We start from the raw sequence: 26,880 nt of genomic DNA on the forward strand, positions 1-26,880 counted from the left end.
AAATTTACGAAGCATTATATTCACCTTGCATGGTTTTTGTTACTTTACATCTCTATTAAGGTTTATGTTAAGAAAGAAACGAAAAACATTGATATCATTTTTAGTCAGTATTGGATGCATCTTGTTTGCACTTAATAAATAATAAGAGTCTAATTAATATGATCGGGTCAGATTTATAATAGGCACTTCAATTTTTTTAAACACATATTTATTCTTTTTCGTCTGATCTTTTCTTTACATTTTCGTTTATTTTGTTGCAGCATCACGTCAATCATCTCATGTCTCTTCTAATATATATAATATTATGCATTTAATAACAAAACATAAATAATATTATAAATAAATTATAACATCACGTCAATCATCTTAATTTTTTTTTTTAAAATGATGTATTTCTTCTAATATATAATCTTACGAGGGCCGGCCAAAAGAGTGGGCAGCCGACAGCCGTGTAGGTCTCAGCCCCATAATTTTTAAGGCTTTAAAAAAATTAAAATTAATATATATATGGAAACTTATAATATATAAATATTTAATTCAATTAATTGCATCAAAATCTTATAGCACAAATACATTCTATTGATGGTGAGATTATGGGTTCAATTCTTTCCACATCACTTTTTACATTTTAAAATATTAAAAGACACTGCATACACATGCATATATGTTTCAAATGTTTTTACAAATACAAAATATATTTAATAAATTAGTTTTTTTTTTTAAATGAAATATCAACTTCATTGAATTAATACCTGTAGATCGACCCAAACAGTTTGTTCGAAAATGCTACAACCAGAGGAAAATCGAGAATGTTTAACAATAGCACAAGCAACTCGATTAGCTGATCGTTAATGTTATATAATTAAAACACCTAAAAAATACATTCGAATATATAAACAGTCAGTTTAAATATTTCAATATTCAAAATGCATCCTTAAAGTTATTCGACATAAATTTAGTTTAAGTGAATATACTTCACCATTAATGTGTACTACAAAGATTATTTCATTGAAAAGGTAAAAAAGAAAAACACAAAGATTTTAGAAATAAAAGCAAAAAAAAAACCAGCTAAATAAGTGAGACCGTCATACTTTTGCTTTAAGACAATGAATGAGCACCAAAATTAGCCAATTTTTTTACAATGCACAACAAAAGAAATATCAATTCAACATCAACAAAGTTCTTGAATGAGAATGCTATGTGTTTGATGAGAGAGAAATTTTCGCTTTAAAAAAAATAGATGGAAAAAAAAGAAAAAATAACTAATTCATTTATATTAATTCATCTTCTTTAGATTTTCTTTCTCTACCAAATATAGTTTCTTTTCTACCAAAGCAACGGACTAGACTTACACTTTTGTAAAATTATTATTAAAATAAATAAATTAGAAGTATATAATTTCATTAATAGTAAGGTTGATCTTAGAATTCAAAATGTCATGATTGTTTAATAACATCTTTTCAAATCTTTCACAATATATTTCAACTGTATTTAAAACTCTAAACAATAATTTAGTTCACTGTAGTTGCTTAATTTGTTAGGGTTAGGTGTTCGTATTATACTAACTTTCTGAAAATACTACAACCTCAGATTTTAATGTATACGAGTGCCAAGATATAGTGAAAGATTTGCTGTAGAGGACTGCTTGTCTTAAGGATTGGAGCAATGTTTTTCAGGCCATTCAACGACATCCTTTCTTTGTAAATTGTTCGAAATAAGGTGCGCAATAAGGTGGCAAACCCTTTGGCGACTACAACAGTTGCTTCTTTCAGTAGTTGTATTTTTACTGAATTCTTCCCTTACCAGAAGCTCTTACAGTGATGAGGCAAAGCTTCTTTAGGTGTCAAATGTAACGCTGCATTCGGCTTATGAATCGATACCTAAACCAAGAACTCACACTTATTTTGTTCATTCCACTCCCCTTGCTCATTCCAAGGGGAGATCCTTTCCCATCGGCTTATCCGGTCGATAGGAAACACCCGAATATCATCCTTTCTTTGACCTACCTTGGCTTTAGTGGGTCTACAAATCTGTAATTCTGTGTTTTTTTTGTAATAAAACATTCTCTATCTAAAATAAATAAAAAACTACAAAAAAATTAATATCATTCAATAATTACCCACTATGTTTTATTAGAATTACTTTTCTTTTCATTTTTTTAAACAAAGAATAACACATAAAACTAAAAAATAATCTTAAAAGAAATGTGATGACTAATAGTATTCCATCCCATGTTTGCCCTTGCATTGGAGATTTGGAGATGCTATAATTAATTACTGAAACTTGAATTAATTAAAGTCCATTAGTTGCTTTGGTAAAACACAACTACGAAATCCAACTGCTTTATGCATCCACAAAATAAGCTGATAAAAACTACATTGAAACTTCGGCCAGCTCAAGTCAATGATAGAAATGAAAACACAGATATTCAAGTTGGAGAATTATAAGGAAAGAAATTCAATCATTTAAGGTAAGAGTTTGTCTTACTTACCCTGCAAACACACAATCTTTTAGATCTCTCTTCTCTTGAATATCTATATTCATTACTTGAGAAAAAGGGTGTTTCCAAACTACAACCTTTCAATAGAAGAACACAATAATCTGAAAATGCAGTCGTTTATAGAAAACTAATATCATAATATACAAGATCTTATAATTACAGAGGGTAATGGGTTCCCCATGACGTGAATCATTTTACTAATGGACTTCCAAAGATTCAACAATCATTGAGCAGTAGGGCGAGGCAGACGCTTGGCAATTTCCTGTTAAGAGAAAAATGAAAGAATATGTTGTCACTTTAGAGACAAATATCTCAGCTAATCTTCTCTTCCACTGATGTGCCTTATGTGATAGATTAACATCCATTGCAATACGCAAAAATGAAAATAGCACATGTTTAGAATCATGGTATGAACCAAATGGTACGTTGCATTGACAAATATATATTTCAAGCCAGTCATGATGTACTATCGAGTCTACCAATTGTAAGGTCGAACTCTATGATCCAAGAATTCCAATTGAATGGTCAAGACTCAAAATCTATATGTAGTTAATCAAAGATAACACAATTCTCCGCTAGATGATTTAACCACAGGAAACAATAGAAATAAGCTTAACTTGAACAATAGATAGATGAATACCTCAAAGAGCTGATTTATATTATCGGCTGTCTTCGCAGAAGTCTCAATAAAGAACATCCCATTCTTTTCAGCATAGTCAGTTGCATCCTTCAAAATTCAACAATTGTTTATCAGCTGAATAAATACCCGCATGTTTGAACGAGCAATTTATAACTAGCATTATATTAGGTAGTGTGGCTCTTACTTCAATAGATACTTCCCGTTTCTCATGAAGATCAGCTTTATTGCCTACCAAGGCCATAACAATATCAGAGCTCCCATGTTTTTGCAGCTCCTGCAGAAAACTCAAATTTATCAATTATTTGACTATAAATTCCATGAAATCATAAATAGATATATATTAATAGGAGTCAAAATAAATATATCTGAGTGCCACTTCAAGTTTCAAATTTCCACACTGAAAAAATAAACATTCCATGTCCTAGTACAATTTACAGTTTCTACAGAACTGAATGTGAAAGATTTTTTTACTGTAAGATATTCCATCACCAATTAAGTGAAACTGTAGTAAACCTGGTATATACATATAGGTTATGAAACAAGAGATGCTATCAAAGTAAAAGGTAAGATCTGTTTCACTAATGGACCCAGCATCGTACAAACTTAGTCCATTCCATGTCAAAAACTCTACCGCTTAACATTCACCAAAAGTGTATAGCTTTAAAAAGTGTAATCTGGTCCCAAAGTTAATTAAAGAAAAAAACAATAAGCTATGTAGCCATATATGTGAGATCTTGAATAGGAGTTAAATGACTTGTAGAAGATTAAAAAAAAACAAATAAGCTATGTACCCATCACATATGTAAGATCTTGAATAGAAGTTAAATGACTTGTAGTAATTAAAATCGTCCATTTATCGGCTATCATGAAAAGTTCTCAAATTATCCATTTGTCTTCTACAAAAAGTAATTCCTATAAAAGTCTAAGCCAAGAATATGACAAAAAACAAAGACATAAAATGTTCTAACATGAAATTACACTACAAATCTATATTTTCAGTCATATCAAGAAGTGTAAGAAAGGAACCATTAAGTTTTTCGAGTAAGGTTGATTCTAACAAGAAACTGAGTTTCTCTCCTCCTATATGATACTACTAAAAGGAAAATAGAATCATAAAACATGTAGGAAAATAAAGTGAGTTTTAATCCTACAAACTTCAAGATAAAATGCAAATAGTCAACTAATGCTAAATTACCTTCACCCAATACTGTGCTTTGGAGAATGATTCCGGACTTGTTATATCATATACAACAACTGCAACTGCAGCACCTCGGTAGTAAAGGGGAGCCAATGCAGCATATCTGGATCAAACATAAGCGCAATTGAAGTTCACTTGAAAAAAGTGAAATTTCAAGAAAAGAGTATTGGAGGGAAGGAGGTGGAAAACATATAGAAATAAAACATCTGAATTAAAATCATAATTACGTCGTTTATTTTCAATATAGAGTAGTTTCTTGCAACAAGAATACACATAAACAGCATATAAGTAAAAAAGAAAAAATAACTTCTTGCTAAAGAATACCTCTCTTGGCCAGCAGTATCCCATATTTCAAATTTGACTGTTGTAGAATCTTGAAGAGCTATTGTTTGTGACAAAAATGAAGCTCCAACAGTCACCTGAAATTACAAAATGAGGAAACATGATTAGTTTTTTCAAAATTTTAACTACAACATTCAAACATATACAAACGGAATGCCAGATTGTCAGGTAAACAAGTTGTACAGAAGGGGACGCCTCCTCATTTCCATTTTACGGTTAGGACATAGACTTTTGCGAAACAAGAAATAAAACAAAGTGGTTATCTAGAAAGGGAGTTAAACCTTATACCTGTAGAGCAAAAACCACAGGCCAGGCCAAATGGCCCGCCCTTCTTGGGCACCAAAAGGAATTTCTCATCAAATATATAAATTTATTCTTAGCATAACAAGACAAGTGACATTTTCCTCACCTTGGATGTTGGATCAAATTGACCGCGAACAAAGCGGAGAACAATACAACTTTTACCAACTCCAGAATCACCCAATAGAACAAGCTGTTAACAGTAACAACAAATGAGGAGTTAACTACATTCTTGAAAAACCATCTCTTGAGGCCATTAATTAATAATATAATAATAAGCAAAACTCAAATTTACTCCGTGGATTTATTGCTTGCAAAAGTAAACAATTCCAACCAAGAACTAAAAAGAGCATAAAGAAACCACCAAATAAGAGCATTATTTCCCACAATAGCCCCACAAATACCTTAACGCGTAAGTTTTTCGAATCAGGGGCACCAGCGTTCTCCAAATTAGGACCGGCCAGCCGCCCAGAGCCCCTATCTGCAGAGTCCCGAGAAAACAAAATCCCCATTCAATAAAATTTACCAGAAATCCTCAATACGGCGACCAAGTTCAAAGCATTGGCTCAAAGATCAATAGCTCAATACAAAAAGTCATGATGAAATTGAATCTCTAGTTGCGAATCAAATCAATAACTTATCAGCTCAGAAAATTAAATAACGAAAAGAAGACCTAGATGAGGGTTTGTATTGTATGCCCTATCAATCTGGAAATGGATTAAAACTAGAATGAGATTATTGGGGATATTTACCTGGAAGGGAGGAAGAGCAACCCATTTCGATCTGCAACTCCTTGACTTACAAGTGTGTGGAGAGACAGAGAGAGAGAGAGAGGAGTCGTAGGGGATCGGGTGAGGTCGTTTGTAGGTGGTATAAGCTATGGGTTATGGAGAAGCAAAGCAAGGAAACCAAACCAGGGTTATATTATTATTTAGGGAAATTCTATTATTATTTATTCCTCCTTATTTTATATTTTATTATTGTAATGTTTTAATTTATAATAATAAATTAAGAAATTTTGGACTTTCCTTAGCAAAATAAATAATAATAAGTTTTCGAATGGAATGTACAGTTGTCGTTTCAATGAAAACCACATGTTGCTATTTCCACTAAGAGCAATAACGTCATGTCGTATTATTTAAAAGCTGGGTCATATTTGAATTTGAAAATCATTTGTCTACATTTGTAATAATTTATAAATTCAATGTAATTAAATCTTTTTTCCAATAAAAAAAATAGAAATTATAAATATAACTATATGATGAAACTTAATAAAAAGATAAATTTAAAATGTGGGCAACTGATTAAGAATGGATTTGATAAATATACATTATACTTAGCCTCTAAACTTTTAGTACTATAAAAGGAAAGTGGATCGAAAGCCCGTTAGGGATATGGCCCTAATACCATATTGAGAATCATGGGGTTCCATCTCAAAACAAATTGGCAATGAGTGGAGTATCCCATGTTCTTATATATGACTCAATACTTTTACATTTAATCCATGTGGGACAATGTTCTCCAATATAGTGACACGCATGAATGGATTAACGAGATTTCTACTGTCCTGTCTACTATCCAGCAAAATCACAACCAATTGGTTTTGAAATAGAACCCCATAATTCTCAACAATAACAACTCGAGAGCTTAGAAAAATATCTCTTTAAAGCTAGATCATATTCACATTTCATCATTCTTCTCTATTCTTTATGAAAAAAAATAAATAAATAATCTGCAAAACCATCCCATCTTATCACTCATTTCTTAATTCTTACACACAACCATTCAATGAAATATATTTTCTTCTTCAATAGTTTAAATCACACCATGCATGGACCTTCACTAAGCTTATAACCATCATTTCACAAGCCTTATTCCACCATGCTAATAAATCACACCACTTTTACTAAGCTAATTATAACATTGACAAGTCTCATTCTGCATGATAAATATTAAGCTCGTAATTCATTAAGATCGTTCACCAGCTTATCTAATCATAAGCTCTTATATTCAAACATCCAAATTTACACCATCTAATATATCTGATTTATTTACTAAATACTCACAAAAAACTAACTTAATTTATGTTATCACATTTGCCTAAGATTGATTCTCTTGTACAGAAATAGATATTATTTACTCTTGATTTTCGTAATCGTCTCCCCTTAATAAAAATAAAAATTGACTTCTTGTTATTGTAGACGTATGTAAATTTAATTTGCTAAACTAAGTAAATTCGTGTTATAGTATATATGTAAGTATTTATTATATTCACATATATATTGTTTACTTTTATTGTTGATGTATATTTATGGAATATGTCATAATAGTTATATTAAATATGTAATCATAATGATTACATTGTTAAACGGTTAAGATTAATTTAAAATTAACTAAAATAATTAATAAATTACCTGTACTATAATAGCAACTTGATTGTATATTTATTTTCTTATAATAAAAAAATATATTTATAAATATTAATTAAAAATATATATTTATAAATATTAATTTTTATCAAAATCTTATTAAATATTAATTTATTCTAAGTTAATTGTAATTACTTTAAGTCTTAAAACATAATTTTTACATGTTAGTAATTTGTTATAGCATGATATAAGAAATATAATTATCATAGTTATATTTTTAATGTACTCTATTATTAAATGTTTAGGTAAAACTTGAATATGATTAAATATTTAGGTAGAACTCTTAAACAGAAATCATTAATTTTCTTTTTCCATTTTCTTTCTTAAAATCTAAATTTCAAACAAAGTTGAACATAGATTGTTGGATGAGAATGGAATCATCAACATAATTATTACCAAAATATTATCATAATCTTTTACTTTGGATATAATTTATGAACTAGCTTTCATTTGGAATGACATTAACATTATTTAAAGGGTTAAAATAATTTTGGTCTGTTGTGTTTAAGCAAAATTCAATTTAGGCAGTAATAAAAAAAATCTAATTAATTGAAAAAATTTCAAATGTTTTCCTTTTTTTTAAGCATTATGCAAATGTTTTTATTGTTTGTAATCCGGTAAAAAAAATTAGACTATAAACATAAATTTAATCAAAAATGGTTGTTCTTAGTTTCAGCTAACACATCAGTGAGCTTTGAAAATGAGTGAGAAGAAAAATGATGAAATAGTGCGCTTTAGCACTTGGACTGAATTTGAGATTGATCTTAGATTGGCACTTGAATGTTAATAATGAGGTAGAACCCTCTTTGTTCCTATACTATTGCTTCTGGTCTTTAACTCTCCTCTCAAACTTAGATTGTGAAAAGATTGGCCATCGTTAATATAATTTTCCGGTGGTCCGGTGGATAGAAGGGCTAACATGTTTTTCTTTTCCTCTGTCCACAGTCTGTATTCATACTTAGTATCACCATTATGCACAAATCCTAAAATTCAAATACTTAAACAAACCAAATCCAACATAAATTCATTTTTTTTTTATTACGAACAAAGCACCACTTTGGAAATTGCATTTGCACAAACGATACTAGGTTAAAGCATTTTGATTGCATTACTGTCCAATTTTATAACATTACTCCAATAAAACGGCACTGTGATAAATTCTTAATACTTGGCATCTTTTCACAATTTAGTGTCTTTACCACAAACATAAAAAATCACAATAAATGATCATAACAAGTTTGCTTTGCTGAGGCTAAAGCTGTAGGGTGTCTCTCATATGGGTCATGAGAGTTGGCCTATATTTTTCTTTTTAAGTCAAAATGCATCCACAATAGTACATTACAATTATAGATACATATATATTACAGTTTTTTTGCCACTTAGTTTCAATCAAGTCTTATATGCATTTGGTTTTACTATTAGTATTACTATTATTGTATCTAATCTAATGTGTCTTACACTATTGGAAATTTTGTCCTTACCAATTGAATATGATAATCTATATTAGATATACAAATTTGGTATCCATAAATCACATGAATTATTTAGTTGAAGATTTTGTAATGAGAAAGTTGTGGACACTACCAGTAATCCAATAGTGTTTCACAGCATAAAAAGCAACTTTGCTAACAAATGCATAAGCCAATGATGTTTAGACATGAAACACTGACAAATGTATAAAGGAAAGCTTTACAGACATGAACAAGAACACCCTTTCCTTGGAATGTAATGTAATCAGTATAAGAATAAGGTTTGGAGTGACTAAACATAATCTACTATGAGTTGCAATTTGAATGTACAATTCCTACACCAATCTGACAGATGCAATAAACAAATTTGGTTACTTGAGCGAGCATGGTAAAAAAATAGCGAGCACCTACCTGGTATTTTGCCAACATTATCTGATATCATTGCGGATTTTGTAAACTTGAACTCCATGATTTCTTGATCTGGAAACTTTGTCATAGTGTAGCAGCCTCTATTGGATTGCTTTTTTTTCTTATATTTCTAATATTCAGGGAGAGGAGTTTTGTATGATGATTCTGAAGTTTAAGAGGACCGTCTATGAATTATCACGTATAACAGGGAAAGTGAGGCCATCTTTCAGATGGCTTACTGCGGTGGGGCACCACCATTTTAGCATGTTTGGGCCTAAGACCTGATCAAACAGATGGAAGAAAACATATGATCAGATCTTAAATGCTGACTATGTGTGAATACTAAGTGTGCTGGAATAACTCAAAGAACCAAAAATTTATTTTAAACCAGTGAAGAAAAAGCAAAACAAAAAGAAGATGGATCAACACACAAACAAATAAATGTATAAACATTCATGGGGAGAGAAAGAAACCAAGGTAATGTTTTTGTATGCATTAAGATCAAACTGATGACGATAGTTATGCCCAGATTTCTTAGCCATCCATGCTGCGCGTATTCCTTCATAATACTGGCAAGAATCCATTTGTTAGATCATGAACTCCAAAAAAATAGAGTATAAGAAAGGAAAAACAGAAAAAAGGTGTGTTCAATATGGGAAACTTATTACGTACCTCTATGGTTGTCATATTATGGATAATGAGGTAGATATGCCAACCGAAGAGAGTACCAAGCGTCAAGCTCAGGGCAGACATCATAACTCCACAAGTAACCTAAAAATCGCAAGGTTTTAAGCATATATAAGATAATTGATGAAAGATTTCAGTTGAACTAACATGCAATATGAATATACAAGGTCAAGTAGCTTAATGTTGTAAATCCGAAAAAGTTCAAAGTTTAAATTTTATTTTTTTTAACAAAGTTCAACATTTAAGTTAGTTTAACAAACTTCACAAAAAGGTCACGTCATATGGGCTTCTCTAAGGAAAAAATGGACAAAATACTCAATCAGCCAAATGCACAAATCTTGCATTCAAACTTAGTCATTGTGAATATCTAAAACAACAACGATAATTTTTTACGAAGCCAAAGGCAGGAAAAAACCTCTTTAAACTCTGACTTACGTTGTAGCTGAATAATTCTCAATCTTAGAAAGGAAGAAAGAAAGAAAGAAAGAAAAAATTATTCTAAAATGAATCATATAGGTTGGATAAAACAATTAAAAACTTACATAAAAAACCTTGAGTGGGATGTGTCCATTGAAATCCCAGTCCTTTTGAAATGTACATGTAATGACTATGATCTGAACATTAATGAATCTATTTCTTAGCAAAAGCCATTTTATACTATCATTGGAAGAACGTGAAAGTACAAAATCAAATCAAATGTACCGTAGAGTAGATGCTTCCTATTGTTGCATAGAAGATGAGCATAAAAAAGGCCTTATAGTTCCAATAACCAACACAGTTATTTACCCATAGACAATGATGATCCTGCACAAAATTATGTATAAGAGAATAAAAATATTAACAAAAACATCATTGAAGCCCTGACAAAAGTTCAGACTGGAAAAAAAGGAAACCACTTTACCCTTAACTCCTTACCATTCTTAAAACACACCTTCTGCAGACTCGGCAATGATGAGCCCTCGGAGGTTTGTATGTGGCGCACCTGTCACAGATCTTTGATGGTACACTCTTGTCAGAAAGAAACCATATAAGTAAGAGCTTAATTTTACAGTCTTGAAGGTTACATTCTTAACTTACTATTCAGAACTCGTGACCGGACTTTTTTGCTTATTTTGATCAAAGTACAAAGCTTTCTTTTGATTTTTAGTCATTATGTCTATTCATTGAATAAGTGGTGATCCAACGATTCTTACTTAAGAAAATTTTGGACTTAGTTTGAAAAGGTTGTTTGACTCATCGTGGTTAACATTTCAATCCTTTCCACTGAAATATATCAATCTTAAATCACAAATCTTTACAGCATATATAACATCCCACCAATCAATCATAATTCATAACTCAATATTTTTCCTTACTTACCTCACTATATCACCCATATTATCCACTACATTACACTAGCTAGCAAAGAATACCAAAATTAAACCATTGAGAGCCAAAAATAGGTCTTCCACCTCAATTTCAACAACCAGCATTAACTTTTCAATATCCCAATTCTATTATCCTTTCACATACTCTCATCAGTAACATATTGGGGCGTTAGAATTCAAAGAATTTGAATTTCAAGCCTCAGAATTCAAAGAATTTGAATTCAAGCCTCAGAATTCAAACTATTAAAACAATTCTCCATCAAGATATCGAACAAAGATTCGTATGCAAACCAATCAAAGAATCAATTTTCAGTATTTTCAACCGTCAAAAGAATGCAGCAATTACAATTACCAAATAGAAGAGACATAATTCTAAAAAGAAAAAAAAAAACTATTTAAAAGAACATACTTTTCTCTTGGTTTCTTCATCTGAGATCCCACTTTGTTCAACATCAGGCGCATAAGAAGGTGGGACCTGACCTGGGTCAGTGAGAACACAAACAGAGAAAGAGAAAATACTGAAAGCAGTAAGGAAAGTGAAGATCAAAGCGTTTAAAGAGCCAGAAGAGCTCTGTAACCCAATCCAATCTTCAATGAAAATGAAAATGGTGATGTGATACACAAAACCCAACAGCAGAAACACCCCGAGGATTGGAATCGAAAGGAATCGTTTGAGCTTCATATGGCCTTGATTGGATGTAATTTTCAAAACAAAAACAGAAAATTGTCAGAAATCAAAACGTTCCCGGGAAATGTCACTGAGTCAGTCGAGGCAGATGGGATGAATATAAATTAGAAACGTTTCTTGTTTTAGAAACATCTTGTTGCAAGAAACCTCATAAGTTGTCGTTGTCGTTACAATTAAAAATATAACTGAACGACATCAATCATGATCTATGCGTTTGTGTTTTATTTGTTAGAAAAGTTGTTATTATAAAAAGGAAATTTGATTATCTATGGAACATTGGTGGAAAATTAATTCCTCAAATTTGTGTATAATTTTTTTTTAAAATAAGTCCCTTTTATATTAAACTCAAAAATACTTCTTTCATTTTCAAACTCCCCACTTTCTTTACTTTCATTTTCTCTCTCGCTCTCTTCGTTTAATCCACTGCCCTAACGAACGATCCACGACCATCCACGATGATCTACTGCCCCAACGACGCTCATGACCACCCAACAATCGGACCGACGACCACCGACGACACTGATGGCCATCCCAATGACTAAGATAAGTTTTCAGACCCTCCTTTTTTCATTTTGTTGTGTTTTTTAGTGAAAGGGTTTATAAGTTTGTTGATTTATGGTAGAAATTTATAAATTTATTAATTTGTCTGTGATTTGTGAGTTTGAGTTAGAATTTAGGTTTGATTTGGGATCAGATTTGTGTTATCGGTAAGAAATCTAGTTTTTTAGGTTGGGCCCGATGTAAGCCCAATGCAAGGACCGATGTAGGTCGATGCCATGTGTTGTAAAAATGAAAATAGAGGTTGAAGGTAAAGGCCCGATGTAGGCCCAAATTTTATTTTTTGAACTAGAAGTCGGGCCCCTATTGTCCCCTATCAGGCCCCTATCGTCCCTTATCCGACCTAGAACCACTTTAAAAAACAAGGGTAATTTGCGGCCAAACTCCCTAAACTTTGAAGTTTGGCACGGTTTAACCCCCTAGACTAAAAAGAATTATGGCTAAACTCCCTAACCTCTATAATCGTTTTGGTCAGCACTCATTCTAATAGTTTTTGGTTGTTAAGTGCCAAATAGACATGTCAATGTGCACACAAGTGTACAAGTGGAGAAATATTATTGGGCTACTTAATATTAATAATTAAAAATTTAAAAAAATTAAAAAATTAAAAAAAATTAAAAAATCAAAAAAACTATATAAAAAAAATATTTTTTTTTCTTTCTCTTTTTTTTTTTCTTTTATTTTTTCGCTTTTTTTTTTTTTCCTTTTCCTTTTTCTATTTCTTCGTTCTACTTCTTCACACGCTACCTAAAAAACCACCACCCACTAACTCCCACCCTAAAACCCACCACCACCACCACCACCACCACCTCAACCTATATTCCATATCCAAATCATACCAAAAAAATAAAAATCTCATCAAAGAATAAACCATATACAAAACTAAATAAAAAAAAACACATTAAAGAATATAAATCATCAACAAAAACCACATCAAAAATCTCTAATCTAGGTTGCGAGTTGCGAGTTTGAAGAGAGAGGCTTAAGGGTGGTTCAGATCTGATTGTTGTCGACGAAGAAAGCAAGAGAGACTGAGATGACGACAATTGGTCTCGGATCCTTTCTACAGTGAACGGAAAGACAATCGTAAAAGTTTACATATGTATGGTATAGTAAATACCATAAAAAAGTCTAAAAATTAAAATATGCCATACAAAGTGGTCAAACCTAAATTTACCATATTTTTGTAATAAAATTTTAAAAAACCATATTTTGTGTAATTTTCACATAGTACAATAGTGTATGCGGCCCATGCTTGCTTCTAATTCACAAGCTAACTAACTATGTATGTAATGTATAGCTCCAATTGTAGAAAGTACGGTATGGGCATTGAAAAGAATGGGTTACTCTACAATTGTCTAATTAATGAATCTTGATCATATATATATACAAAATAAAGATTTGTACTATTTTTCTCCTTTTTTTTCTCTTTTTATCGGATTACTAGCTTAGCTAGCAACAACACCATAGAAGAAAAGTTGTACAAATTAGCCAAAAATAATAATAAGAGAGAGAGAGAGGTGCCACAAATAGTTATTTATTGGTACTTAAGAGATATAGATAGTTATGAAATCTGATTAATACAATTACATATCAAAGATTTGTACTTAGTTTATTACTAATATTAGTAGTACATCATAGCAAAAGAAAGAAGAAGAAAGTTGTACAACTTAGCGGAAAATGAAAAAGGGTCTAATTAAGGGTATTATTGATATATAGTAGATACAAAAGGGGAGAGATGAAGTCATATTAATTACAATAATGTAAATGTATTTTTAAAAAATAAAAATAAAACAAAATTACCCAATGTATATATAAGGTGACATCTTACTATAATGTCTTCAAAATGGACATTTATTTTGAAGGCCAAAATGAAATGGAGCTTTTTGAAAATAAAACTAAATAACATATATTTCAACTACTACACCTCTAATATTGTACAAGATAGTAGTTTGACATGTATTTTTAAGTTTTAACCACATGTTGGATCCCATTTTGAAATATATGATTGGTTAAAAATTAACTCGAGTGTAATTGAATTGTGAGTGGAAAATAAAATTGAGAACAACAAAATATACGATCTGGAATTTCTCTCTAGTGGTAAATGTCCTTAGAAATTATTATTAGTTTACTTAGGAATCATGCTCTTCTTCTTCTTCTTCATTTTTTTTTGGATAAATATAGAAATCATGTTTATTCATTTTATTTATGATCTAGGAGAATATATATGAAAGTTCACTAAGAAAAAAAGGCAAATCAGAACTCATTACCGGGGTAAGTTAAAAAATGTCTCTTTTATTAATTAATTAACCAAATTTTCCTTTAATTTTATATTTATTTGAAACATACCTCTTTTTATATGTATTGTACCCAAAATACCCTGACATAAGAGAGTCACATGGAGAGTATCTTGAAGTGACAGGGGCAAAATTGGTACAATATTTAAAAAAAAAAGGTAAAAATGATAGACTTTAAAAAACAGGATAAAAATAAAAAAGGATAATATAAAAAGGGTATAAAGTGTAATTTCTTCTTAAAGGAGGTGTATTACAAAAATAAAGCCCACAAATTGAAAAATATTTACAATAGGCCCGTCATGCTTTTGCAAACAAGATTTTCCTGACAAGTGACAACTCTTCTTATAATCCGACAAAGCAAAATAATTTGCAAAGTATGATTTGAAAAATATGTGTGCTTCTATATAATTTTTTTTTTAAAAAAATAATATAAAAAACTATAATTAGACAAGCATGATCTTAATAATCACATCACCATCTAAAACATATTTAGATATTTAAAAGATAGACCCAAATTTCATCAAGAGGACTATTTAATAAATAAAATTATTTAAGATGACGATTTATCATATTTTATTTTTCAAAAATATACATAAAATTTAAAATGAAATGCATCATCACTGCATTTTGATGACACAAGATCTATTGGCAATAAAGATATATATGCTTTGACTTTGGCACTAGCTAGCCTTGACACTTTTACAAGTAATCTACGTAAGAATAATATTAAAATAAATAAACAGTTCGTTTATACTATCTTAATTTAATAAAACCTAGTACCTGCGAAATACAAAAGTACTTAAAACTAATTCTCATCATCCATTTTTTTTTAGAAAAACTTAATTAAAAAGTACTTCACGAATTAATTAAAATTTGTATTTTTAAAATTATATGGGAGTGTTTGATAATATTTTTATTTTTTAATTTTTAATCACAAAAATAAAAATAAAATTTGTGTTTTTAAAATTTTATTTTTTTAAAAAATGTATTTTATAACCACTTTTGTTTTTTAATTTTAAAAATAAAAAACAAAAGTGTATTATATAACCTTCAAACTCATTCTTATTTATTTTTTTTTATTTTATTCAAATTGGGTCCAGGTCTGAATTTCGGGCTAGGGCCGTGGTCCGAGTACATGACTGGAGTCCGAATTCCAAAGTCCAAGTTGTAGTCGAAGTGTAAATATTGATTAAGAAAAAAAAATTATTTAAAAAAATTTTGAAAGTGTTTTTTTTTATTTTCAAAATTTTTTAAATTTTGATTCTCAATTAACAAAATAAAAAAGTGAAAATAATTTTATAAAATATATTTTTTAAAAAATATTTTTATTTTTTAATTAAAAAAAATATTATCAAATGCACACTATATTAAGCACTAACAAAACATGATGGCTATAGCCTATAGCTATTAAAATTCAAAGGCCCACATTGATTAATTGATCAAAATATTAATAATTGTCAACATATTAGCTCCTTTAAATAAATTCATTATTTTTGTTTCACATTAGCAATTAGAGTCTTTTCTTAATTTAATTATTAGTATTTTCTTTTGCATTAGTACTATACAAATTTAGATAATCAAATTATAAGACAGATGAGTGCTACCGTCAACCTCCTGTTACAATCTCTTAGTCAACTTTCACGTTTGAAAATATATGTTGGAATATTTTTTTTTTCAGGGGGTGTTCGTTATGCTTACAACATCATCCCTGTAAATTTTTAAAAAATTTCGAATAGTTTACAGTGTCGAAAATACGTTTGAAGTTTTTTGAACGCTCATGGTAAATTGGAATATCAGGAACTCTGTTTTTCGGTACTGTAAATTATTCGAAATTTTTCAAAAATTTACAAGGATGATACTATAACTATAACGAATACCGCTATGAAAAATATTTTGGCATGGAATTTCGAACGTGGAGGTTGACTAAGAGGTTGTAATTAGCACTCCTTACTGTAATATATATATTTAATCTTGTTAAGGGTACTAATTCTATTAAAGCAATTAATGAAGTCTAGTCTGTATGAATTGTTAATTAGTTAAAGTTAATATAAATTTGTAAAGTCGCACATTCTTTGGCGCAAGCTTCTTTTATTGAGGCCGATCGTGTTTTTAGCAAAATCTTTTTACCTCGCATCTCCCATCCATAGTTATGGATGAGTTGATTTAATGAAGTTACTTTATTATTAAAAAAAAAAAAGAAACAAAGAACTAGTATGTATATTACGTGACTTTGTGTGCTAAATTGTAATGTATAATCAACAATGGTGTTATTTTTGTGAGATTCAACTTCGAACAAGGCAAAAATTGAGCCTCGTTAGTATATGTATAAAAACAAGAATATGTAGTTAACACACTTTAACGTATAGAAGTATTTAAAACCAGAGATTTGACAAAAATTCAACCAATGATGTGATACTAAGTTTCAGGGTATCATTTTAAAATAATGTGACAATTATTTATCGAAAAGAGTAAATATATATTTTAATTTTTTATTTATTTATATGATATTAATAAAAAAGAGTGTTATCTCATCTCTCTCTTTGGTATTTGTTCAATAATGAAACTTGGAAATAAGTGCCGAGATGGGTTTTGTCTTTTTGTGTAATTTTTACAAAAATGACAAATAAGTGAGCCATATGTGAACATGTAAGTGGACTTCCAAATAGCTATATAGTTCACTTGTTCCAATTCCAAGACTATTGAGTATTAATCCACTCATTTATACTATGCTATATATATATATATACTCTTGTTGTACTAACAAAACAGATTTTGATTGGACACATAAACAGAACTCTTCCTTATTCCTCACCAAAATTATTGAGCAAAACTACAACCAAAAGGATGGTGTCATGAGGGTTTTCTTCAAAAAAAAAAAAAAAAAAAATTATAGGATTTTACCACATCTAAACTATCTAGATCCCATCAAATTATATATTGAATATTAAATTTTATCATTTGATCTGATCCAATTAATTTCAGTCATCCAGTTGATCCAACATCTATTAGATGTTGGATTGGATCGAATCTATTCGTTAGATGTATATATTTTTTTTTTGGTTTAATTTAAATTTATTCAATATTTTACAGCTAGTATTTTTTAGATCGGATCGGATTGGATCCATCCAATATTTTAAGTGCAGTTATATACTGGATTGGATTGGATCCATCCAATTCAAAAAAAAAAAAAAATTAATGTTAATTTTTATATATACATATATTCTTTACGTATAACAATAATTAAATTATTAGTTTGATTAAATATTAGATGCATTGGATTTTTAGACACTCCATCCAACATTCGATTCAATCCAATTGGATATTTAAAAATAATATCTAATCCGATCCGATTATAATTGCACATCTAATGTTTAGCGGTAAGTTATAATTGAATCAATCAGTGTCATTTTGAATCGATTTATGCACAACACTAATTAAGACTATCAAAAATTAGGCCGATCGGTTGAAAAAGATCACAAAATTCGCGTTATTAGTAGTTCATTAAATCACTAGACAAGTGACAAACGTATCTAATATATTTACTCAATTATTTTTTTTGAAATTATACAACTTAGTATGACTATGAAGTACTTATTATGAACTTCTTTTTTTATAAGTTTACTTTTATTTATAGAGTGTATTTAGTACCACTTTTTTAATAATTTTTTATATTAAAAAGTTATAATATTTTCTAAAAACAAATTCTATAAAATTATTTTCACTTGAAAAGAATCACTTTCAATTTTTTTAGATTATTTTTTTTCCTTAATCAATATTTTAGATTCCGACTCACACTTCGACTATGAGACTCTGACCCAGAGCCCAGACTTGAATCCTGACCCCGACCCCAGCTTGGACCCGAACCTCGATCCCAGCCCAGACCCTGAACCCGAATCCCAACCCAGACTCAGACCTTGAGCCAAACTGGACCTCAGCTCAAAACTGAACCCTGAGTCGAATCCAAACCCCAATCTCGGACTCGGACTTGGACCTTAATCCCAGATCCAAATTTGAACCCCAGCCCCTAACTCGAACCCTGAACCCGGACTCGAACCCTGAGCTGAACCAAAACTCAAACCCCGGCATGGCCCCGAATAATACAAGAATTACTTTTGCCCTTGACATGGACCTGGACCCAGACCCGGACCCCTACCCCTGCCCTGGACTCGAACCGCAGCCCCGTCCCTACACCAGGACTCGGCCTCGACCCCAAACCCGAACCCAGACCCCTGCTCCAGCCTTGAACCCAGACCTAAACCCTGACCCTAACTTAGACCCCTGTCCCGGACCTTCTACTCTAGACCCGAACCCTGACCCTGACTCGAACCCCTGCCCCTGCTCCGGACCCAAACTTGGACCCGACCCTGGATCTGAACTCAGACCTAGCCTTGAACCCCGACCCTGGACCTCGACCTCGAACCCAGACTCAGACTCTGGACCTAGACCCAACTTAAATAAAATCAAAAAATAAAAATAAAAAAGAAATTTATAGAACACACTTTTGTTTTCTATTTTTAAAATTAAAAAATAAAAAATTGTTATAGAACACAATATTATTTTTCAAAAATAAAATTTAAAAATAAAAAATTTTACTTTATTTTTGTGATTAAAAAATTTAAAATTAAAAATTTAATCAAACACTACCATAATAATTGTGCTAATTTTTATTTATTACATTAAATATAAAATAAAACTTAAAAGCTTTATCACTTAAATATTTCATATATATTGTTTTAAAAAAATATATTTCATATATAAATATACTAGGTTGATGTTACGTAGAATGCATGTATAATTAGTTTTCTTTTTAATTAGGTTTAATTAAGTGATGATAAATGCAATATATGTATGTTCATTTTTTTTAATTAGGTAATATATTTTTATTTTTTAATTTTTAAATTAGGAATTGAGATTTTGATCTTTGAGAATTTTTTTTAGTTATTGCAGCTATATTGGTGTGCTCTTTAGATTTGATTATATATGTAAAAGAATGAATTTGACAAAATTTGATATATTAGAAAATATTTTGATAAAATTTGAATTTGATTAGAAAATTAATTACTTTCAAAATACATTTTATATATTATGTTCAAACATATATTTTAAAAAAATAATAATAGTGATAGATACAATATTTTTAATTTGTAGTTATGAGAGTGTGATTATAATAATGTTTACAAATTATTAGAAGAATATACATATCATAAATAATTTTTAAAATAAAAGGTTATCATGAAATTAAAGTTTTAATATAAATATTTTATATATATATGTAATTTTTTATTTTTAAATATATATGATTAAATTAATTTTTTTGATATAAAATATTTACACAATTTTTATATTTAAATATATATAATAATATTATAAAATTAAAGAAAAATATTTTGTTAAGTAATTGTGATATTTTATTAAAATTAACCTAAAAAATTATATTTGTCAAAGTCGTTTGACGTGGGTGCAGAGCCACACTTTTTTAGTCTATTGAACATAATAATAATAATAATAATAATAATAATAATAATAATAATAATAATAAGAATAGGTGATTTTTTTTTTTTATTAAACAGAGGTGACATTTAGTTTGAAGAATGCAAACTTAAGAATAAGAGTATAAGAATTAGAATAAAAATAAAGATTGAATGAAATAAAATATCATTCTACCAAAATAGTAAAAATATCATTTTATTCAAATAATATTTTAATACTTTAAAATGTATGCCAAACAAAACAATTGAATGAAAATTGCATTTTTTTTTTTTTTTTTTTTTTTTTCTATTCCATTTAATTTTAATATTTCTAACCAAACACCACTTTATAATATTGCTATTAGAATTTTGATATTAAGTATTAATATTTAATAGTGTATATAAATTCAATATATACACACTACATTGAATATTTGTACTACTGCGAATTGGGATCTAAAATTTACATTTGTGTGAATTGAATGTTGATATGTAAAAGTAACTGATGTAATTCAATTTAATCTACATATATTTATGTACTTTTTTAAAAAAATTAAATATACAATTAACATTTTAATATAAAAAAAATAATAATTTAAAAATCTAATACATACAATACAAATACATTTTAAAACTTAATTGATTAAATGTATATTTCAATTTTTAATTTATATATATACTTTTTACATACAATTTAAAAAAAATAAATATTTCTTTTTACATATAATTTTTTTTTTCTTTATTCGAGTTTGTTATTTGTTATTTTATTTATTTTTTTTTAGAAAAAACAGAAATATCTATTAATAAATAAAAAACAAATTCTATTACATGAAGATATGACCTAAAGAGTAAAATTAATAATACAGTAGAACCTCTATTCAAGAATAGACTTTGGACCAAGCAAATTATATTCTAATTGAGAGGTTATAACTAAATAAAGTTATACTAGAAAAAAAAAATTAAAATACTAAAAAATATCAATCTAACCATAATAACAATAAATAATTATTAATACTATATTATAATAAAATTATTTTAGAGTAAATATAATGGTAATACATATGTTACAATTTGGAATAAAATTATTAATTTTATGTAAATAAATTTACAAAACATATGTATATATTTTATTAAGATGTAATTATTCTTATATAGAGGTATATTTTGTTAATACGTGACTTAGAAAATGTATAACTAATTACAATTTAGAGGTTATTCTTATTTATAACTGGCCCAAATTGGGACTTGATTTTTTTTATAACAAATTAGAGGTTATTCTTGAATAGAGTATTCTTAAATAGAGGTTCTACTGTAATAAGTTCACAAAAAAAAATGTGAAATTAGGTGAGAGTAATATCAACTAAGTTCTAATAATTTATTTTATTTTATTATTAATTATGTAAAAAAAATTATTTTCAATATATTAAATAATTTAATATTAAAAATAATTAATTTAAAATAACTGATAAAATCCATAAATTTAGAATATTGTGGAAATTAATTGGATCCAAAACCCCTACCTCATAATAATGTTTACCTTATAATGGGAAACCAATTTGACAAGTGAATATAGTTTGAGGTTGTAAACTATTTTTTTTGTCTTTTAGTTCAAACTCAAAGTAATGAAGCAACCACATGAATTGTTTTGGTGTGTCTGTGTTGAATGTGAGCCAGGGTGGCCATCTTAATTATCCAATAATGTTGCACATGCTAATCATAATCAATTGTGTATTTAGTGCAGGATTAAGTTTAATTAACTAATTATTTAATTATAATTTGATGGACTATGATCTGTGTTTATGGATTATTAATTAACTGATCTAAAACAGTGGGCTGCCTTGCCCGAAACCGGGATGGGTTACACAATACCACTCTAATTATAGTTAATATATTGAGAGTAATTGTTTTTGTTTTATTACTTTATTAAATTTTAATTAACTCATCACTACTGACACTGAGTTCGAAACATGTTTAGACTTAATTAAATGGTTCACTATTGATCATATATAACTTAATTAATAATATTAAGAAGATTATTCAATATTATTCACAATCACTTCAAGAATCAACGCCATCATCAATTGATATGACAATTAATATTGGACCTATTTAATTGGTATAAATTCAACAATATGTGCTAATAAGAATTATTCAAAAACAACCCAGCAATGAAACCATGTTAATTGGTGATTAAAATACATCCCTATTTAAATTTAGAACATTGTTATTATAACACGTTTATTACATAATATTTAGAATGATAATAAATTATTAGAGAATTATAACAGAATAAATAAAAAAAAAAAATCAAAATCAATATTTATAATATGTTGTTTATTAAAATTATTTGAAAATTGAATAATAATATATAATTTATCTTGTTTACTTTATTTATAAACATAATCAGAATGCTTAAATTGATATCTTTAAAGAACAAAATTGTCATTACATATTTAATAGGGTAAATACCATTTTGGAACCTGTGTTTTGCAAAAGTTACCAATTGGATCCTGTGTTTTATTAAATGACAAAATAGACCCTGTATTTTTTAAAATAGTACAAATAGGACCCTAAATTGATTTTTAAAGTTTAATTATAATCCGATCTAAAAGTGTTATGACAAAATTGTTTACATTTTTTGTATCTGTTCGTATTAAGAATTGTCTTCAAGTTGGTTGTATTTAAAAAAAAAATTGTCAAAAATTAAGCCCAGGGTCCTATTTTTACCATTTTAGAAAATACATGGTCCATTTTATCATTTAACAAAACAGAGGGTCCAATCTGTAACTTTTGCAAAATACATGGTCCAAAATAGTATTTACTCTATTTAATACGAAAAAATAAAATAAAAATAAATAAAATGTATTATCCTTAATAGCATTCTTTAAAAAATTGATGGGAAAATATTCCTTTTCTCTTCTCTTTTATTTAATCAAGTTCTCTCTTATTTAATTTTAATAAAGTTATTAATATTTATTAATAAACATGATCTCTATTAGTGACACTAACAACCAATCAAAATTTTTGTTTTATAAAAATATATATTATTTATTAAGTTAGCACTGACTCTAAATTTAAACAGCTTGCATAAATGATATCCCATTATACCTCTTAAGTTAATATAAATTATGTGTTAGACTTAAGTGGAGGGTCAATGTATATTAGATATCACTCACAAAAGTGGGTACATTTTAATAAAATATAATTTGAAATTTTTTTTGATTAATGGATACCAAAAAAGAAATATTCATCAACTTATCCCAAATTAATTTCCTTTCCTTTCCAATCACTTGCTACCAAACACCTTTTATGCTATTATGCATTAGTAATGCTCTTAGGCACTATTCGTGTTGTTTTACAAATAGTTAACAGTAATTTATATTGTTATTAAATTAAAATATTTGAGATTTAATATTTTATTATGTTGAGTATTATATATTACTATTTCTTTAACATTTTTCTTATATCTATTTTAACATTATTATGATAAATGATACGTGCTTACACATACAATATAATTTAATTAATGTGAGATTTATATTAAATTTATACCAATACTAATATGTCACATCGAGTCACAGGGGCGGACCCACATTGTAGCGAGAGGGGGCAGTCGCCCCCCCTGAAAAAAAAAATCGAGAAAAAAATGTACAGTATATGTATTTTAATTAGTTACAACATCTATTTGTATTAAAAGATGATATTTATAGACATAATAGTAACCTTGGTGTAATGGTTAAGGTAGTTGTTAAATATGTTAGAGGGTAAAGGTTCAAATTCCACTACCTACACTTTATATTCTTTTTAAATTTATTTACGCCCCCCTCACTTTAAATTCTGGGTCCGCCACATCGAGACTTGTCAAGTTAACTTGAAGAAATGAACACAAATTTACAATTGAACCATTTTTTTTTTTGGTGCAAAGAACTTCAAAAGTTTTTTTGTTGAAAAATTAAAATAAGATTGGATGATGATAAAAATCTAAAATTAGGTATTTGTTTTCTAAAAAAAAAATGGAGTTTATTAGATTTTTTTTCTAACAACAAATATTCAATTTAATTGGCACTACAAATATTATTAAAAAATAAAAAACGACCACTAAAACTAGTTTAATCGGCATTTTTTTTTATATTACACTCTCATTCTTTATTTTCAAAGATATGATTAATAAGTTATAAGTTATATATATTCATTAATTTTTTACATTATATATTCTTTAAGACTATGTTTGGAAATTGAATGTGAAGAAAATAAAAGTGCGAGAAAAAAAAAAATTCTTACATTTGGTATAGAAAAAGGGTTGATCCAACAAAAATTTTCATACCAGCCCAATATTAAAAAACTTGGTTTTTGTTATTCAACATTTTTCTCATTTTTTTTCACCAAAATCTAAATTTTAAACATAACTTAATGATCATAGTTCTACATACTACTACTCTCGTCCTCTTTTTTTTTTTTTTTTAATTAATTATAGATAACTAGTAATTAATGAATTAAGTTATAATTAATGTCATACATACTTTAGAAATAATATTAAACCTCCCTATAAACTACCCTTAAATATTAGAATGCGCTCCAATGTCCGGAAGATACGCAGAATATAATAAATCATGTTATTAGTCTTATCTATTTTTCTCTTTATATTTTTTTTCCCTTTTTTCTGTACGATATGATATTTTAAAATACTAAAACATTATGAGATGTAAAGTGTTAGATGAAGAGCCAATTAAAAGGGTTCTGTAATGAATTATGATCTTAGGATTAAAATGGGAAGAAAAAGTTGTAGGAGCTGGAGTTTCTTAAATCTTAATAAATAGATCTTTATATCATAAAATCTTAAAAGGAGTACTAGGTTGTTGGCCACATGTGGAACATGTCATATCTCACCTCTGAAAATTTAAATTATAATATAATTATTTGAAAGGAAGAAAGGTTCTTATTATTTATATATATTTTTTATTATTCACCACAACTCCACATGGTTTCTTCAATATATATTTTGTATATATAAAGCTATAATGGTGTATATAGAAAAGGCCTTATATATAGTCTTACATTTAAGGATGAATATTTCTGCTATATGGTCCCTACAAAAAAAATAAATAAATAAATGAATATATATGGTAGTTATACATTTAAAAAATAAAATAAAACTATATTGTTATATTGTGGTTGAGTACTTGAGTGTCATATTTAATTAATAAATACGTTTATTAGTAAATTATTCAACTGATTTCAATCATTGAATAATATCTAACAAGTATTATTATAACCTATCATGTAATATGGAAAGAGTTACAGTAAATTATTAAATTGAACACAATCATTGAATAAAATTTAACAATTAAAACTTATATGTAATATATAAAAAGGAATTGTTTTAACAGTAGTTATATTTAAAAAAGTGAAAAAAAAAATTATATATATAGATATACTATTTAAGATGTTGAGTTTTTATGAAGGTTTTTGGTAAACTATTTCTTAAGGTTATCGGGAGATATATATAAATATATATTATGTATAGATATAAAGATTATTGTTCTAAATAATAATAATAACAGTATGTAAGTTGGGTATGTGGTCTACCGAAATAAAAGACAAAGAAATTTAAGTAAGCTCCATATATATGAAGCGGAATATCCGAAATCATATTTAGTTTATCATATGATCTATTATTATATGTAATTATGCAATATGAATAATATATTTGGCTCTGTGGGTATTTTGAGAGGCAAGCAAGTACGTATAAGAAAAAACAAAATGTATAAATGATAATAAGACAAATCGTATATAGATCATACAGAAGTGTACAACAGAAAATATAATTAGGAGTCAGAACAGGTTAATTGATATACATTGAGAATCGATAGTGGACAAAGAAATATTAAAAAATAAATTAAAAAATTGAAAGAAACTTTGCTTTGGCCTCATTAAAAGTTTAAAAGTTATATGTGTTCATCTTTTCATTATTATCAATTATTATAATTTCAAAGCATATTGAATTATTGAGTACTGATGCCCCCACAAAAAAATAATTATTGAATTGTTGTTGTTCTTCTATTATTTTCTATTTATTTATAATGTTTGGTTATTAAGTTGTAAAATTTTATTTAAAAATATAATTATTTTTCTCATAGAATTGCATTTTGGTACGTAGTTTATTCCAATTGAATATTTATATCTGTAAATTTTTGTGTGCCCCGGACTCAGAATATACTTTAGGGTGTATTAACTAAAATTTGTACTAAAATAATATATATATTTTTAAAAAAATATATATTACATTTTTTCAAAATTTTAGATGAAGTTATGATATAAGTTGAAACAAATTTTAACATCTAAATATTATAATAATATGAGATTTTATATTTCTTATTTTTTTTTAATGTAGGAACTTGTATTAATTATATAATTTATTAATAATAATTTTTTTTCAATTGAAAAAGTTATTTGTAGTTTGAATGCTTTATATTAATAATTTATAGTTTTTTTATATATATAAAAATAGAAGATTGAATTGAATGGAATT

General features: G+C 28.0%; 2 protein-coding genes across 3 annotated transcripts; both read right to left on the reverse strand.

Moving 5' to 3' along the window:
- Positions 1 to 2,441: 2,441 nt before the first annotated feature.
- Positions 2,442 to 5,985, reverse strand: LOC115705959 (ras-related protein RABF1). Its single transcript, XM_030633455.2, has 8 exons — positions 5,733 to 5,985; positions 5,385 to 5,461; positions 5,090 to 5,173; positions 4,663 to 4,757; positions 4,336 to 4,441; positions 3,325 to 3,414; positions 3,141 to 3,227; positions 2,442 to 2,762 (listed from the first exon to the last, which is right to left on the reverse strand). The coding sequence occupies exons 1-8, from the start codon at positions 5,755 to 5,757 to the stop codon at positions 2,724 to 2,726; spliced, it is 603 nt and encodes a 200-aa protein (XP_030489315.1). The 5' UTR covers positions 5,758 to 5,985; the 3' UTR covers positions 2,442 to 2,723.
- A 2,967-nt stretch (positions 5,986 to 8,952) lies between these two features.
- LOC115705954 (probable protein S-acyltransferase 15) lies at positions 8,953 to 12,354 on the reverse strand. 2 transcript variants are annotated; one of them, XM_030633447.2, is made up of 7 exons: positions 11,750 to 12,337; positions 10,889 to 10,966; positions 10,676 to 10,777; positions 10,516 to 10,587; positions 9,959 to 10,057; positions 9,760 to 9,855; positions 8,953 to 9,567 (listed from the first exon to the last, which is right to left on the reverse strand). In XM_030633447.2, the coding sequence occupies exons 1-7, from the start codon at positions 12,020 to 12,022 to the stop codon at positions 9,472 to 9,474; spliced, it is 816 nt and encodes a 271-aa protein (XP_030489307.2). In that variant the 5' UTR covers positions 12,023 to 12,337; the 3' UTR covers positions 8,953 to 9,471. The 2 variants fall into 2 exon arrangements, with proteins under 2 accessions (XP_030489307.2, XP_060964190.1); XM_061108207.1 differs by lacking the exon at positions 10,516 to 10,587 and having other exon boundaries at positions 11,750 to 12,354.
- Positions 12,355 to 26,880: the final 14,526 nt, after the last annotated feature.

Source organism: Cannabis sativa, chromosome 1, assembly GCF_029168945.1.
Source record: "Cannabis sativa cultivar Pink pepper isolate KNU-18-1 chromosome 1, ASM2916894v1, whole genome shotgun sequence".
In the NCBI taxonomy this organism is placed as follows: domain Eukaryota; kingdom Viridiplantae; phylum Streptophyta; class Magnoliopsida; order Rosales; family Cannabaceae; genus Cannabis; species Cannabis sativa.